General features: G+C 41.5%; 1 protein-coding gene, 1 long non-coding RNA gene and 1 pseudogene across 2 annotated transcripts in view; all 3 read right to left on the minus strand.

The window, feature by feature from the left end:
- LOC147907892 (uncharacterized) overlaps positions 1–17,345 on the minus strand; it is a 240,102-nt gene that overhangs the window by 164,560 nt on the left and 58,197 nt on the right. The gene's annotated exons all lie outside the window — the stretch shown is intronic.
- LOC147907895 (uncharacterized) lies at positions 6,022–13,692 on the minus strand (annotated as a pseudogene).
- On the minus strand, positions 16,326–17,066 carry LOC147907896 (uncharacterized). The gene has a single exon (XM_087411968.1). The coding sequence runs from the start codon at positions 17,064–17,066 to the stop codon at positions 16,326–16,328; it is 741 nt and encodes a 246-aa protein (XP_087268094.1).

A 17,345-nucleotide genomic window follows, 5' to 3' on the forward strand; every position in this document is an offset into this window, starting at 1 on the left:
ACAGGCACGTACACCTTTATTTGAGTAAGGTAGTACTACATGGGCTGAAAAGTCCCGGGATTTTTCAATAGGTGGCGCTACTAAAAAATGAACATGATTCATTTCGAGAGGTTTCATCTGTCACTAGTTTATGTATGAAGTTTCATGACATTTCGTTCATTCGTTTACAAGCTACAGTCGTTTAAGTGGCGTTACTTTCGCCTTCGTAAAAAAAATGGAAAAACAGAAATCGCATCTTGATCAAACATTGTTTTTTGATGGGAAAAACTTTTGAAAAATCATTGAAATGGTTGCAGAAATGTTATCCCACATCTGCTCCTTCGAGAACAACAGTTTATCCGTAGTTTAGTGAATTTAAAATGGGTCGTACCGAAGACGCACCTCGCTCTGGAAGGCCAAAAGAGGCTACGAATGAAATCGCAAAGCAAGTGCATCGAATCGTTTTGAGTGATCGTAAAGTGAAGTTGCGCGAGTTAATTGAGGCCATGGGCATCTCAAAAGAACGGGCGGGATACATTTTGCACGATGTTTTGGAGATGAAAAAACTATCGGCACGATGGGTGCCGCGTTTGCTGACCATCGACCAAAAATAGCAGCGCGTTGATGATTCAACGGTCGGTTTGGCGTTGTTACAGCGTAATCGAGCGAACTTTTTTCGACGTTTTGTGACGATGGATGAAACGTGGGTCCATTACCATACGCCTGAGTTCAATAGGCAGTCTGCAGAGTGACTGAAAAGCCACGAAAGCCGACCAAAGCGGCCAAAAGACCAACGCTCGGCCGGGAAGGTTATGGCCTCCGTTTTTTGGGATGCGCATGGCATAATCTTCATCGATTACCTGCAGAAGGGAAGAACAGTTACGGGAGAGTATTATGCAGCGTTATTGGACAAACTGAACGACGAAATAAAGAAAAAACAGCCCCATATGGCGAAGAAAAAAGTTCTGTACCATCACGATAACGCACCGTCACACATGTCCTTGAAAGCGATGGTCAAATTGGACCAATTACGATTTGAATTGATTGCTCACCCACCGTATTCTCCAGACTTGGCCCCCAGCGACTATTATCTGTTCCCAAACCTCAAGCGGTGGCTCCAGGGAAAGAGATTCACATCGAATGAGGAAGTCATCGCGGAAACCGAGGCGTATTTCGAAGGCTTGGACGTTTCGTACAGAAAGGGCATCGAAATGTTGGAAAATCACTATACCAAGTGTATCGCCTTCGAAGGCAACTATGTTGAGGAATAAATATAACTTTGCCCAAAAAACGCTTGTTTTCATTAAAAATCCCGGGACTTTTCAGCCCATGTAGTATTTTACTAAATAGTCGAGAAAACTTCTGATTCCATGTCTACGTTGGTAGGGCGAATCGACGAAAACATGTGGAATTCCACCGCTATCAAAATACTTCTTATATTCCATCGCGAGTTTCTAATTATGGACTGGTATTACCGACACGCTCGCGTACACGCAAGAAAGTTATTGCTTATGTTTAAAGTGCAGCGACACCGTCAGTGTTCCGAATTCGAATGGAAATTTATTTCCAAGATGATCTCTTATATCTATTTCGACCGTTCTGAAATTCATTCGCAATGGGATATAATTTGGAAATAAGAAATACTTTACCAAATGCGTAATTACGACTGCGTATCTCCATCGATACTATTCTGAGAAGAGAAGTACGTACATCACCTATTATGTAAGATTCACAAATATAGCAATAAACGAACATTTTATTGGGGATAGCGCGCCACAAATTATAGAGTTCGCTATTCCAAAAACCATCTGCATGTCGTTATATCGTCTTCATATTGAATCCGTGAGTAAGAAAAGTTTTCTGTTATGTTTAATTGAAATTAGGTTTACGTATCGTAAGCTTGGAATAAAATTGATGTTTATCGAAAATGGCTGATGAGAAACCAAGCACTCATAAAAGATTATCAGAAAAGTTTATATGAGGTAGCCTTTTTCACTTCTCATTACAGTTAATACTTATCAAAAGTTTGTCACCAGTCGCTCTTTTCTGTCCAAAATAAAAATGCGATTCGGCATTTTTACACACGGTATTAATCGCCTCAATAAGCTCATGGATATCGTTGTAAATTCCATTTGGAAATGCAACTTCTGTTGCCGTAAACGAACCATTCGTCTCTTCATCGATTTAACATCGACGAAATTGATCACATTTTCGTTATTATTATTTTATGTACGTGTAAAAACCAGGGAAATTAAATCTTGCATATCGCAACCTCTCATTGTCCGTGCAACACTATAGAGTGAGATAATTCCGCAGTGAAAGACGACGTTGTATTATCTAGAAAATGACGCATACTGTTGTTACTTAGAAGTACCAGAAGAAATTGTTTTTCCTCTATCATGGAGAGAAATTAAACTCGAAGGCGGAATCCAAGTATCAAACTTACTGGAATAACCGCGCCAGGTAACTTGCAGTTGCTTATTAGCTCCTCTTTCCCTACTCTTTATCACACGATCGACGATGAACTGCTCTTCCTATAAGTTTTTCTCAACTCGAGTTAATTCTTGTTCATAAAAAATACTATCTATGACTTCATCCGCTAATTCTCACCGTTCCCATACATGAGGTTTTGTCAATCAAGATCACGGTGAATTCGAAATATCTCCTTGCTCTTAGCCTCGTAACTTTTTTAGAAAGTACATTTTGCTCTATTGATGCGAGGTCTCTGACACGATATTTATTTTCCGCGCCCGTTTTTTAACGTTTCGTTTTTCCAACAAGAACTATATTTTCACGAAGGATACGTGCGTTTTCTCTCGTTACTGCTACAGGTTGCATTCTCGTGGACGAGTGACACGTGTGATTGTAAACGCGTACAATGCAGAACATCGATGTAGCGCCGCGTATTCTTATGCGTGAAAAAACGCCACATTCGCTCCTTCAGTGTTCTATTAAAGCGCTCGATGAGGGCTTTGACATCTGATTGCGCGTTATCCGAAAACGAATGTCGTTTTCTTAAAGAAATTTCTGTATCGATTGCGCGACAAATTCTTTGCCCTTGTCCTTATACGAGTACTCGTCCTTCATTTTTCATTAGTATGCGATGGAAAACTTTTATCACGTCGTTACTTGTTTTGTTACGTAATTAGGTTCTACCCAGACGTATTATTTAGTACATCAATAATTATTAACAGATAAGAATATCATTATAATTTTTTAAATCGGAGTTCGATCAAATCTGCCTCCCACACATCGTCAATGTTTGTTACGTTGTAATCATGAAAATTTTCTACGCAATGGTCGGTGCAACGTGTACGCGTGATTCGAGCCAGCGCACGACTTCTTCTCGTGAAAAAGTCAGTTTAACAGCACGAGTTAGATTATCCATCGCCGAATAGCCCGCATAATGCGACGGATCGTAATACAATATAATTTTTCAAATTACGTTATCATTATCAGGTTTTTCCCAACTAAGTAATCGATTTTTTCCCGTTTGTAAAAATACAGGAGTATTTTTGGTACTTTTTAAGAAAAAATCAATGAATTTTTTTCATCTTTTTTTTGTTAATTTGTACGTTTTTCCCCTTCCTCGATACAATCGACATGGAACTCGTGTTTTCGATATAAAAAGCGCGGAATGAAGTCGAAGTTTTACAGTAACACCGTGTGTGGATAATAATTTTTTATTTCTCACCAGTGCAAAAGGTATGTTTATCGCACAGAGTAATCGTGCAAATTAATTTCACTGCTTTCACAATTATTCTCTCGCGCATCGTTTATCAAGTCTATGATATTCAAATTTTTCACGACGTTATCTATAGTCACGATTCCATGCTTGTCCCAACTAATTCTATCAGGCACAACTTTTCGAAACAAATGTTTCATCAGTAAGGGCATTCCTACAATGAAATTTCAATACGCTTTTGATTATTTCTTCAATGCTTTTCATCGCATGATTATGCTCGCTCGAAATTTCGAAATTTTTCGTAATAATATCTGTTACTGATGGAATGTGGTGGCGGTAAATCGGATATTTGCGTGAGATCGTAAAAATCGTCATCGTTCGTCTTGTTATCAGCGAAGGCATCTTGTGTAGCGTTGACTTCTGCATTTTTGATTTCGTCCCGTGCGTCTTACTATGCCTTCGCGTTTCTTGGATAAATTGCAGATATCGCCATAATGCCTCTCTATACATTTTCCATCTCTTATTTTCGTTAAGCGGCCAGTTAGAATACGACGCATCTCCGCATCGAGTCGTGTTAGATGAGTTTCGAGAGTTTGCGTTGTATTATTAGTACTAGCGGTGTTACCCAAATTTTGGGGTATCGTGATTTCCTTTAACTCTCCGTCAGCGAATGTCGGATTCTGACGTAGATGATGCTGCATTCTCGCGAAATTTTGAAATTAAAACCATTTTGGCTTTCTCCATAACGTTTTATCCCCACTATTCAGTTCCTCCGATAATTAGCGATAAAAAGATAATATATGTATTAGATAGTACAACTTTGCTTCCGCTGTTTTCCTACAGATGGCTTTAGCGGTAAGTGGTGGTCGAAATAAATAGATCATAGACGTCATACAATAAACTTGGACATCTGTCAACATAACTCCATAGAAACATTAGTCGATTTGTGTCTGCATCATAAAGTTATTCTCGATTGAAAATGTCAGTTTACGAGCCAAATTCTCGTTTGCGAGAATTTTCTGCTTCAATATGAAGAAATCTGCGGCTGAGGCTCAGCAAATGCTCTCAAATACTTATGGTGAGGTCGCTATTAGTGAAAGAACGTGTTGTGAGTGGTTTTAACGCTTCAAGAACGATGATTTTGACGTCGAATACCGGCATAGCGGTGGAAGAGAGAAGGTTTTCGAAGATGCAGAATTGAAGGCATTACTTGATCAAGACTCGTGTCAAAATCAAGAAGAATTGGCAGAATCATTGGGAGTGACTTAACAAGCCATTTCAAAACGCATCAAATCATAGGAATGATTCAGAAGCAAGGAAATTGGGTGCCGTACGAGTTGAAGCCGAGAGATGTTGAACGGCGTTTGTTTGCTTGTGAACAGCTGCTTGAAAGGCAAAGACGGAAAGGATTTCTGCATCGCATTGTGACTGGGGACGAAAAATAGGTTCATTACGATAATCCCAAGAGCAAAAAATCATGGGGAGTTCCCAGCCATGCTTCCACGTCGACGGCCAAACCGAATATTCACGGCTCTAAGGTCTTGCTCTGTATTTGGTGAGACCAGCTCGGCGTAATGTAATATGAGCTGTTAAAACCGACTGAAACAATCACAGGCGGTCAGTATCGAACGCAATTGAAGCGTTTGAGCCGAGCATTGAAAGACGAACGGCCGCAATACACGAGAGACACGATAAAGTGATTTTGCATGACAATGTTCGACCCCATGTTGCGAAAGTGATCAAGACATACTTGGAAACGTTGAAATGGGAAGTCCTACCCCACTCGCTGTATTCTCCAGACGTTGGTCCCTCTGACTATCACTTGTTTCGATCAATGGCACACGGCCTGGTGATCAGCACTTCCGGTCTTATGAAGAAGTAAAAAATTGAATCGATTCGTGGATCGCCTCAAAAGATGAGTTTTTTTGACGCGGGATTCGTACGCTGTCCGAAAGATGGGAGTAAGTAGTGGCCAGCGATAGACAATACTTTGATTCATAAATATATAATCAGTTTTTTACACTAAAGCCTCGAATTTCGAAAAAAAACGGCGGAAACAAAGTTGTACATCTAATAAAAATCCGCTGTATCAATTGTTTTCTTTTATGCTTCCGCGTTTCACCACGATACGCCGTAGAGCTGTTGTTTTGTATTTGGTTAATCGATTTTTTTCACAACGTTCGAGCGAGACATTACAAGGGCAAGTCAATAAGTTCTTACAAAATCTGTCAGAGAGCACTCGCAGTGTCATGTCACATTACTTTTTGACAAGTAGCATCTTTCAGCTGATTACTGTCAAATTTTAAGCGGATTTCATCGCGTGGTTTCATTTCTATAGATGATTAAAACGAACAATCTTTATATTTTTTGCAAAATGGAAAAAAACGAGTTTCGTACAGTGATCAAACATCTACATATGAAAGGTTTAACGCCGAAAGAAATCAAAGCCGAATTGGACAATGTTCGTAGCATATCTGCACCAGCGTTTGCGACTGTATACAATTGGGTGAATGAAACATGATTGTACATCCATATGTGATGCACCTCGTTCGGGACATCCAATTGAGGCTGCTACGCCAGAAATCATCGATAAAGGCCACGATATTGTTTTGACTGATCGACGAATGAAAGTGCGCGAGCTTGTTGAGGCCACAGGCATATCACATGGCACAGTGATCAATTGTGCACGAACAATTGAGTATGGAAAAGCTATCGGCAAGATGGATGCTGCGTTTGCTCATTGTGGACCATAAGCGCGACCATATGACGATTTCAAAACAATGTTTGGAGATGTTTCAACGTAATCCAGATGAATTTCTGCGTCAATTTATTACTGTGGATCCATTACTTCACACCTGAGACGAAGGAACAGTCAAAACAATGGACTTCACCGAGTAAAGTTCTGAAGGCAAGAGCCTGTGAAGTCGGTCGGAAAGGTGATAGCCACAATTTTTTGGGATGCACGCGATATAATTTATATCGATTATCTTCCGAAGCAAACGATCAATGGTGATTATTACGCAGTCTTATTGGACCGTTTCAACAATATTTTAAAGAAAAAATATTTGACAAAGAAGAAAGTGCTCTTCCATCAAGACAATGCATGGGTCCCGGCACCGATGGCCAAATTCAACGAATTCCGCTATAAATTGCTATCCCATCCAGCATATTCGCCAGATTTAATCCTCTGCGATTATTTTCTATTTCCAAACCTGAAGAAATGGTTCGGAGGAAAGAGATTTACCACCAGAGAGCAGCTCATCGCTGAAACAGAGGCTTATTTTGAAGGGTTGGACAAATCATATTATACGGATGGCTTGAAAAGGTTGGAGAATCGTTGGCTCAAGTGTATCGAGCTGAAAGGAGACTATGTTGAAAAATAAAAATGAATTGATCAAAAAAATGTGTTTTACTATGTTTTTCTAAAAACTTATTAACCTTGTATCTTTGAATGTATTAAAAACACATTCGCAAATATAACGAATTAGTTTTTCGTCAGCGCCACATAAGAAGATTATGCATTGAATTTTTGTTCAAATGATAGAACGCCGCGAGGAGACAGGCGTTTCTCTTACCGATCGAATGTGTGGCGATTTTCGTCACATTATGCGATTTCTTGTCGTCCTCATTCATCGCGAGAAAAGCCGACTGACACGTGCAATTATCCATACTCACCTTTTATATGAATTCGTTGGAAAATGATCTACGTGGCACGTAGATATAATGAGTCGTATCCTCGGGAAAAATATACGTTCGAAATCGATACTCGTCCGGATTGAATATTTCAGATCGAGCAGCAAATAGCCGTGAGGCCTTGACGTAATGTCATAGTATGCCCCTTTTAGAAATTTTGGATCGTCGATAGACTTGACGCGCCAAACAACGAACTTGAGCACGATTACATGGATTTTTGAAAACAACGGTGTAATTCGAGTTGAGTGATATATCGCGTTGCCCACGCCCTTGACGGAAAAGATTCTGCGATATAAGAATAACACTGAGATTGTCGTGATGACTGCCTTTGATGAAAAGATCCTTGATAGCTTCGCATGACGATGATTCTCTCATAAGATCGTCAATTATCACTAATTTCCAAAAAAATAAATCGTTCGAGTAATTTTCCGAACAAAGTAAACCTTCGAAATTCAATTATATTCTTCTTCGTCGCTTTAGTACTGCTGCATATCCAACTCTGTTCTTCGAGTTCTTTTACACGAGTATCGTATTGTAATTGATGATAGGCTTCTTGCATAATAAAACCATTCTGCATAATAAAACAAAACTCTCTCAAAACGTACTTCGGACTTAAGAATTAAATATCGGAGAAAAGTCTTTACAAAAATCGTTTTCCCGCATCCAATCGGACCGTATATGATCGCTGTCCATGGATGTTTCCGTGCGTACGTCCATTTTGCAAAATGAGCTATTCGATTACCGTGCAAGGCTTCAAATAAAATGAAAAATGGCGCTTAAAATATTTTCAAGAATGTACAAAGAAAAAATTTAAGGAGAGAGAGATAAGCTGATCAATGCGGCGGAAGCCTCCCACACGGTCGGACGCACGCTCGCGCCAGCGTATCCCCGACGTAGGCTATCTAAATCAAATGATGCTTTGATTATAATATTAACTTTTGAAACTAAAGAATTAACAATATTTGTACAGAATATTAATCGAGATTAAGATATAACCGAGATAAGTAAGAAGCCTGAAGAGCTGAGATCTTACATCGACGTGAATTGAGAATAAGAATTTTCGCAAGTGCAAGTATCGGAAACAAGACAGTGTAATTCTCTAACAAGTAAATCTACGCAAGTATCACTCACCGATTTTAATGAAACTTTACATATAGAACTTTGAAAAATATTTGACACGTATTTTTTTTTATCGATAAAAGTCTACTCTGAAGAGTGAAAACTACCCCTTAAAGGGGTAAGGGTAGATTTAACATATTAGATAAAATAAGTTGAAAATCTTTGTTGATAATTTCGTGCAATATCTAGTTTCTTTAACTTTGTTGAAAAAACGTAAACATCAGATCGCTCATATCTATATGTATGTGTGCATCAGTAAAAAGGGAAAACGCTTGTGTGTTCGCCGCGTCTACTCATGATCGCACGTGGCACATGAAGAAAACTTTCGAATTTTATACTTTTGACATAAGATTTAATTTCAGCAATCCTCCTAACCCATTTTACTTTTTAAAATTTTCAACTTGTTTCACCTAATATGTTAACTCTACCTTTACCTTTAAAGGGTAGTTTTTACTCTTCGGAGTGGATACCTTTGCCGATAAAAAAAATACGTGTCAAATATTTTTCAAAATTCTACAAATATCAAAGCTTCATTAAAATCGGTGAGTAACACTTTCGTAAGTTTACTTGTAAGTCCCGCTACGATTGCGCGTCGAACTTAGCTGCGAGAATTCATGATCGCGCGTGGAACTTAGCGTGATTTTCGATTATCATTAACCCGTAAGCGGCGTGAATTATTCTAAGTTCTTTTTCAGGGATTTAAACTACCTCTAGATGTAATATCGCGAGAATATCTATGGTCCTATAGCTTCAGAATATAATGCGAAAATGAGCAGCACGCGGACATTGCTGGCTTGTTTTATATACAAACACAGAGGTAGCGTCTCGCTACCGTAAGAGGAGCGATTCTCGAGTATCATTTAATAATTTTCGCATATCCTTCATGCCATTTCCTGGTCTCTTCGGGCGCTTGATTTTGACAGGCGATGCACGGAATGAATTCCTATGCACGATTCTATAGTTGAATGGTTTTGTTTTATCTATGCCTGCTGCTGCTCATTGCCAGCGCTAGTTTTTATACACGTTTTTCCACGTATTCAGTTGCTATGTGAGAATTTGCTTAAAAGTGCTTGGCTTATTTCGCGCTTTCGTTTTCTGCTGGTTATTACATATTTTATCGTGGTTCCCATTAGTTTTCCTGCATAAAGGTTCTGTCTTTGTACAATTAAGCTTGTGATTGTTGATGATTTTGCTTTGTGATAACTTTTATTGCGATGATTAATTTTTGTATAGTTCTCTGATCATATTGCCACATAATTGATGGGAATGCCGGTGAAGGTCTGTCGGTTGTCATGGTTACAGCCGGCGTCTTGGTTGAAAACCAAGGACAGCTCGACAGCTGGATGTTATATATATGTGACGTGATGTTTTTTGTCACTGTGTCACGGATGAGCCAAGTGGATCCTGAGTCCTCCCGGCTCGTAAGGGCGAATAAAGTTGCTTCAGGCGCCACTTTAATTTATTTATTTTTCTTTGTTTTTCTTATTATCTTTTGCGAGAATCATTAAGTAAAGCTAACCAGAGTAAGGATCGGTAGCTGTGTGCGTTGATTGTATCGAGCTGTCTTACTCGATGCTAGCAGAGGAGAGGATCATCAAAGAAGATCGTCCCCGAAGAGGCTCCGGACTACTCCCAACAGTGGGGGTACACAGGTATCACTCTTTTAAATTTGCTATCAATTATTGCGCATCAACTATTTGCGCTCTTTTAGTACCGATCTTGTTTTACAGGAAAAATGGAGGATGCCGAAACTTCAGGATGTAATTTCTCAGGAGGACTCACTAAAACGTTCGCCAAAAAGACCGTAGCGATCTAAAATTCGAGCAAGAGGAGCTGCAGGAAGCAGGGAGGAACTCTGTGCGAGAAGAATCAATTGAGAGAAAGCCAAATTCGGCAAAATTTGGATTCCGCGGAAAGCTGTGTCACTGCCACGGACCCACGCGATTCGCGGGGTCGCGCGGTGCGGCTATCGGCCAATCAGGCGCCGGGAGGCCCGCTTCCGAAGAATCTCGCGGTCTGTGCATCCCCCGCCGGGCCTGCCGAAATCATTTGCATTGTGACACGAGCCTCATGTAGATTATGAGAAGAAGACGCAGGATCCACTGGGAAATGAACGTAAGGAGAAAATTGTCGAAAATTGAAGCGAGCCAAGCAAAGATAGGTAGATCGAAAAGATCGCGAAGGAGGAATTGCCGATGAGGCAAGCATAGAAATACTGTAAAGTTGCTAATCTTTGACATCGTAAAGTCGAGTAAATAGCATGTGCCAAATTCGAGTCGAGAGGCTAAGTCTGTGCGGGAAAGATTCGAGTGAGAGAACGGTACACGGTTGATATGATACACGACAGTAAAGAGAACTTCGTTTCTTTGAAATTTAACAAAAGAATTTTCTTTAATATGCTCAGTTACAAATTCAGAAAATATAATTAATTAAATATTAGATTAACAGAATATTAAATGCGGTCACCTTTTCCAAATTGTAGTTGGAATCGCGGTGATGGAAAATCTCGGCAATTTTCTCGGCACTTCTCGAAAAGATTCGTTTTATAGCGGTTTTCACTAAGCGGTTAGCACGGCGGTTTTACGAAGCGATATAGTAGCGAGACTATGACTCTAAGAACTCTAAGAAGTCTAAAACTCTAAGCAAGAGGACGGCGAGATCGAAGCATTTACTGCTTTCGGCCTGGGCTTTCTTCTTGGGAAAAATCCAATAAAATTTTGCCACAATCGTAATTATTACGTGGCATTATTTGTACAAAATTGATTGGCGCTTTGGATTCTTTTCTAACGACGTTCAACGTAACAGTCATGCGCGATAGAAAATCCGTACGTGGGATTGGTGACAGCGCGTGACGTATTCGTCGGAGCGCGGCGCTCGCGTGCGCGAATTGAATTGTTCTAGAACTTTCGATTGTCCGTTTCCGGATGCTTGTTTGCGTGTACCGAATTGGTTTAAAAGAACAAAGAATGCCAAATCGATGATTTCAACGAGGATTAAGATCATGCTCGAGATGAAATCACGAGCTCACTTTATGCGTGCGTTCAATGACAATTACTGTCGGTCGACTGAAAGAATTCTTGCTTTTCCCGAATTAACGATCTCAAACAAAGTCCCATACAGGGAACTACCGCGAGTAATTGACCTTTTAGCTGCCGCGTGCTGTTCGCTCGATTCACATAAGTTATTGTATTCTGTTTTCACATAAAGCTTGCCACCCTCTCGCCACAGCGAAATCGCCGAATCTCATTGCGTGTGAGTAGATATACTAGGCGGGTTCTAACCCAGGGGCTAGAGGAGAATGCGGGGTGCGGGGAAGTACTTGTAGACGCGGGGGATACCTAACGCGGGGGAAAGAGGGGGAAAGGTCTAGGCTCCTACACAATAGGGCTCCTACACAATAGGGCTCCTTTTTTTTGTTATCAAAATTTGACCATGTTTTTCTTTAAAAATGCATTGATAATAAAAGTTTGAATTTGACCATGACATATTTTTCTTTTCTTTAAAAATGTATCGATAATAAAGGCTTGCATGTTAGAGAAAGATAGAGCGCGTGTGCTATGAGTGAAGAAAGGATGGAAGAATTAATAGAGTACGAGTTTCTTTTGTATGATACAATTTTTTTCAATTTTTATGGTTTTTCCTGGCGCGTCGAGGCAAAGGATGAGAAGTAAAAGACAATACACATGAAATAAGGCTAACAAAAAATGTTTTATTTACATCTTATTACACCGGTTTTCATACTTATTAAAAACTAAAGCTAATAATTCACAATCAATGAACTGCTGTCCATTGAAGATGTCGCTATCATATAATGTTCTCAGATGCGATGTTGGAGAATCGCGTATACTTGGTATCTACCGTATCGACGAGTCGAGCTAATCGTTCGAACATTACATCGATACACCCGTTAAAGTCAAACATACGGCGTAGCGTCGTTTCGGTCATCATAATGCGTACTGATGAAGAATCGAGACGTACGACCGTAGCATAGTTCAGCATGAAAACACTGACGATTAGCGGTCCAACGCTTATAAAATTATCCTTGTATTCATTTCGAAACAGCTTGTAAATATTTCCTCGTTGCTGGTAGAGGCTCTTCCACGTTTCGAGAGACAGCGATAGTTCGTGTCCGCGATGATCTCCAAGGACAATCTCCACGTAACTCGGTGGGCCAATGTTGATTCCAATTTCCAAAAATTTGTAGCCCGTATTCGTCAGATCGTAATGTCTGTTCAGTAAACGCACTGCACGATGTTCCGTACTGTGTACATACATAATGTTAAAAAACGTTTCTTTTATGTATAGAACGTTGGAACTTACATGTTATATTCCTTCTTCATATCGTACGATGCACTGTTCTCTTTAGCGTACATTTTTTCGACCGTTCGTACAAGCGGATATCGTAAGACTGATTGCATCCATGTAAATGGTAATACTTCTGAAATCGATGAGAAAAGATAGGTTCTCCCCCCTCTTTTCCAAAAATTTCGAACATGTTGCGACACGTTTTATCAAGTCTTTCTACGTATTTTCTTTGTCACGAATTTATACATACGTTTACACATACGTTTATACACACGTACATATGTACATACGTTTATACATACGTTTATACATACGTACATACGTACATACATACGTATATACGTTTATACATACGTTTATACATTACAAAGGAAGGGAAAAGAAATACATAATAAATACGTTAATGTATTTTTATTTAAAAAATTCTTTTGCAACCACCAGTTATATATTTTCAATACATTTTATAACGCGCAATTCTTAACATGTTGTCCACATCGTATAATATTAGTAACATCTAGATTAGATAAAGATTCCATGTCTTCGTAAACTGCACCCAGGGTCTCAATGTAAATGCGTTCTCGCTCATCGTCCAGAAGCAAGTTCCGCAGCCACGTTCGTTTCTCGCGTCCCTTGACATACACGACAGCATCATCTTCAAATACAGCCATCGTAATTAGACGTTTTGCCTCGTTGTACGGGATCGTCCCGTCCTCCCATTGCAATCCATGGTGATAAGCAATCAACCAAGAGGCGCAAAACCTGTCGGATCTTATCAAAAGTTTCCATGGCACGGGACTCGTAAAAATGTAATGCGTGAGAATGATCCCCTGTTTCAGCACCGCCACTTCCTTCACGATAAATTTCTTATTATCGATGAATCCTTGCAGATCTACGAACGTTGGCATGAGCATGTTGTCGAGAAGACTGCAGTCGATTGCGGTCGTATCGTAGATCTTATCGTGTTAGAGGTACACTTAGGTGATTTTGCACACAACGTTGGTCAATAGATTATATTGAATTACGCGATCGTGTATGATGAGACAATAGGCTGTTGTATTTGCAGGTACATCCTCTTTACATTCAAAGTCTAATCGCACGTCCACGGTGCCACTCTTGATTGATTCGTTCTGTCGAGAGCAATCGATGATCACGAATGGATCATAACGTAAAAAAGTTGTAAAGGTGAGACTCGGCTCGAGATACTCGTATCCGTAGTAGCCCTTGCAGAAACGCGCGTACAATTCGTACAGAATCGCACATCTGTTTTTGTCAAAATCCAGATTCAAGTTATCGTACGGATAACATTCTGAATTCAGGTAAAGTTTCGCATTGGTTAATTTGCACTCATCGAATCGACTTACATCCTCGGACATGATGTTTTTTCGACCTGTTTGCATAGCGAAAATAACGTAGCGCGGCTTCTCGAACTGAGTAGCCGTCTTGATGGCCCATGAATGCTTGGTTGTGCTCTGCAAGAGTGGAAATTCGTACAAATCCCACGAGCGAAAAGCCGTGCTCAGATATCATCCGCTCTCCAAAGCGCGCAGCATCGACAGCTTATTTATCTCGCTCAATAACACATGCGGCATTCGCCACTGTACTTTGAATAATTCGAGCGTTGGCTCTACCGCCGGATCTCCCGTCAGACAATTGTTGTCGTTGCGCGCTCGTATTAAAATCAACTCGTGACGAGCGTTAATCACCACGCGTTTGTAATCTTCGCAAAATCCCAGCAGTACGTAGAGCGGTACACAGAAATTAAAATATCCGGCTGCAGAAGTCTGCGCATCCCAGCCGGCATTCCGTAGAATCACGCTTCTGTCGGATGACACTGTTACATAGTTTTTGAGCGTGCTAGTTATACCCACATTTCTATTACGATCAATCTCCACACCATTGAGTTCATATCGAATCTCATCGAATATGAACGCGACACAATTATTTCCCAATGCCACATGAGCATCCTGGACAGCTTCTTCGTCAGTTTCCCTCGACATATAGAAAGCTTTCGTACGGCAGTGTGTACAGATCCTGTTGCTGTATAGGTATTCTTATTTCGTCACTGTACCCGAATGTTGTATTAGCGAACGGATTGTACGTGTGAGTCTCAATCTTGACGATGCGATCGTCAAAGATCGGCTCATCTTTAATGTTTAAGATATCAGTCATCTTAAAAGTTGCGCACCACGAATCCCAAAGATTGTAAAAATTTAACGTTCGACGCACTGAGCTTCTTCTTGCTGACGCAGTTGGATGAGCGAGCGTTATCGAGCGGTGATGTTACCAGCTTTGTAAAGAATGCGTTATCTCTCTGCGTGCGCTCTGCTCCGTTCAATACGAGCATCTCACGCTCGCTGTCGCTGTCGCACGTGCAATCTGACGGTGATCTCCTCTCCGCGAAAATCGAGCAATCGTCCGTTCTGGTCGACGACGCGTATCGTTAGATCCGTAATGCTCCGTATCGTGATCGGCAGGTAAATGATCTGTGTCGGCCTCTCCGATATCTTATATCCTGGTGGCACGCTCGGCGAAAATTCGTGTATCGTGTGCGCGCTTTTGCCGTTGCTGTACGCGCCCGCGGTCACGTTACACTCTACGCGGATAACATTTACGTTCATTATGTTGATCGACATGTTCGATTCGTGCCATCTTCGCGGTCGCAGCATACGCTTCGACGAGAATCCCAGCAGCGATCCAATGCTGTTGGGCTTGCGATAGTTTATTCTGTATGCACATTTAATCTCGCATCTCATCGTGTTGTAGTTTGCGCGGAGCGTAATCGGGTATTCTCCACCCTCACAATTATCATCATCAGTGTCATTGTTATTGATGTTGTTGTTGCTGTTGTTGTTATTGTTATTGTTGTTGTTATTGTTGTTGTTGTTATTATTGTCACCATGCACTACGTCAACGGTTTCAAGTGCGTTGCGGTGCAAACGTCTCCGTAAAATCATACGTTTCAAAAATTCATTTATGTCTCGCACTTCGTACGAACCCTCGGGAATTGTAATTTCTGCATCGTCTTTGCCAAAATAAAATTTATTGTTCGATTCGTTTACATTCGGTATCGTGTGATAAGTCTCAAAAATCATCAGACCGAGCTCATAATCGCCGTCACTCAAATCTATGGAGGGAAAGTAGTTCGCCGCGAGGACGGTGCTCTTCCCGCTCAGCGTAAGTGTTAGCGACATGACGGAAAAAGCGTTCGACTAATACTGAGATTTTACAGCACCTCGTCGAGCTTTTTAAATTCACGCGCGTCTACCGTTTGTAGAAACTGCAGACACATTTGACCGCAGAAGCTCTGATTGTACGTCTGATAGGACGTACGATTGTACTCTATCGTCGTAGCACCGTTCTCGAAATATCGCACTAGTTCCTTGGGCGGTCGAAGATTACCGAAACTGTCAAAGTATATGACGCGATTGTTCCTCTTGGCGTATGCTATGCCAGTGAGTACCCGGTCGCATCGTCCAGATTCACGATACCGCTTTCGTTTCGGTGCACCCCGCTCGTCGGTAAAGCGTTACGCATGAAGACACCTCTAAAGTACGGTACGCGCATACGTCTCGCGAGCACGTCCAATTGCACGTTGGTAGTTGCACCCGAGGGCATTTTTATCGTCTTTTTGACGTTTTTTTTTCTTCGCTGCTACACCCTGTCCGCGTTTATAGGGGCCGAGATATAATCCGCGTCCATATTTGTACGGAGCGAGATACAGACCGCGGCCCTGTTCCATCGCGCGGTCGTGACGTTGCAGCTCCTCGAGCTGACGTCGCGCAGCTTTGCTATCGTTTACCGCTTTCGCCACGCTGGCCGCTCCACCAATCAAGGACTCCAGCGCGCCCAACATTGGTAGAAAAAGTAACGCACCACCTCGTTTTGCCGTTGGAAGTATCCGCTTTTTCATTGTCTTCTTCCTCGTTGTCGTCTTCTTTTTTGATTTCATGCCCATGCCGATCTTGGTCTTGGCTTTCATCGCTGCCCAAACGGCAACAGCGGCAGCTCTCTCGCTCAGAGCAGAATCTCTCGCGGTGACACGTTTCCGCGCCTCCTTGGCGAGTACTTTGTCTGCCGCGTGTCTATCGGTGAGATCGTTGCTCCGAGAATATGCAATGTCGTGTTCTCGGCACGCCGCGTCCAGCGGATTTATGCCCACGTCACCTCTGGCTAATCGCTTCGTAAGCCGAGTGCCCGGGCCGCAAAACTGGTAGCCCGGAATATGTAACTCGAAAGGAAGCGCGTTTATCGTTCGATTCAACAGACTGCCGCCCGACGCTGACATTACAGTTACAGTCCTTTATCTTAGGACCGTCGATGTGCGTCCTCTGCCACGGCTGATTGTAGTGCTCGTCGCAGCGACGATACGTTTGAACTTCCGAATCCGCCTTCACGTGTTTCGGAAGCTTGTCCCACACGTATCGATATAGTCACCGTACACGCGTAAGAGTACAACCTTCGGTATATACTGCAGCTGCTCAGCGTTCAAGTCCTGAATGTCGAAAGGATGACACAGCACGAGATACATTTTGCTACTGCGCGACTCGTAAATTCGCGCGCCTTT

This window comes from Acromyrmex echinatior, chromosome 12 (assembly GCF_024713525.1).
Source record: "Acromyrmex echinatior isolate Ae372 chromosome 12, ASM2471352v2, whole genome shotgun sequence".
NCBI classification, from domain to species: domain Eukaryota; kingdom Metazoa; phylum Arthropoda; class Insecta; order Hymenoptera; family Formicidae; genus Acromyrmex; species Acromyrmex echinatior.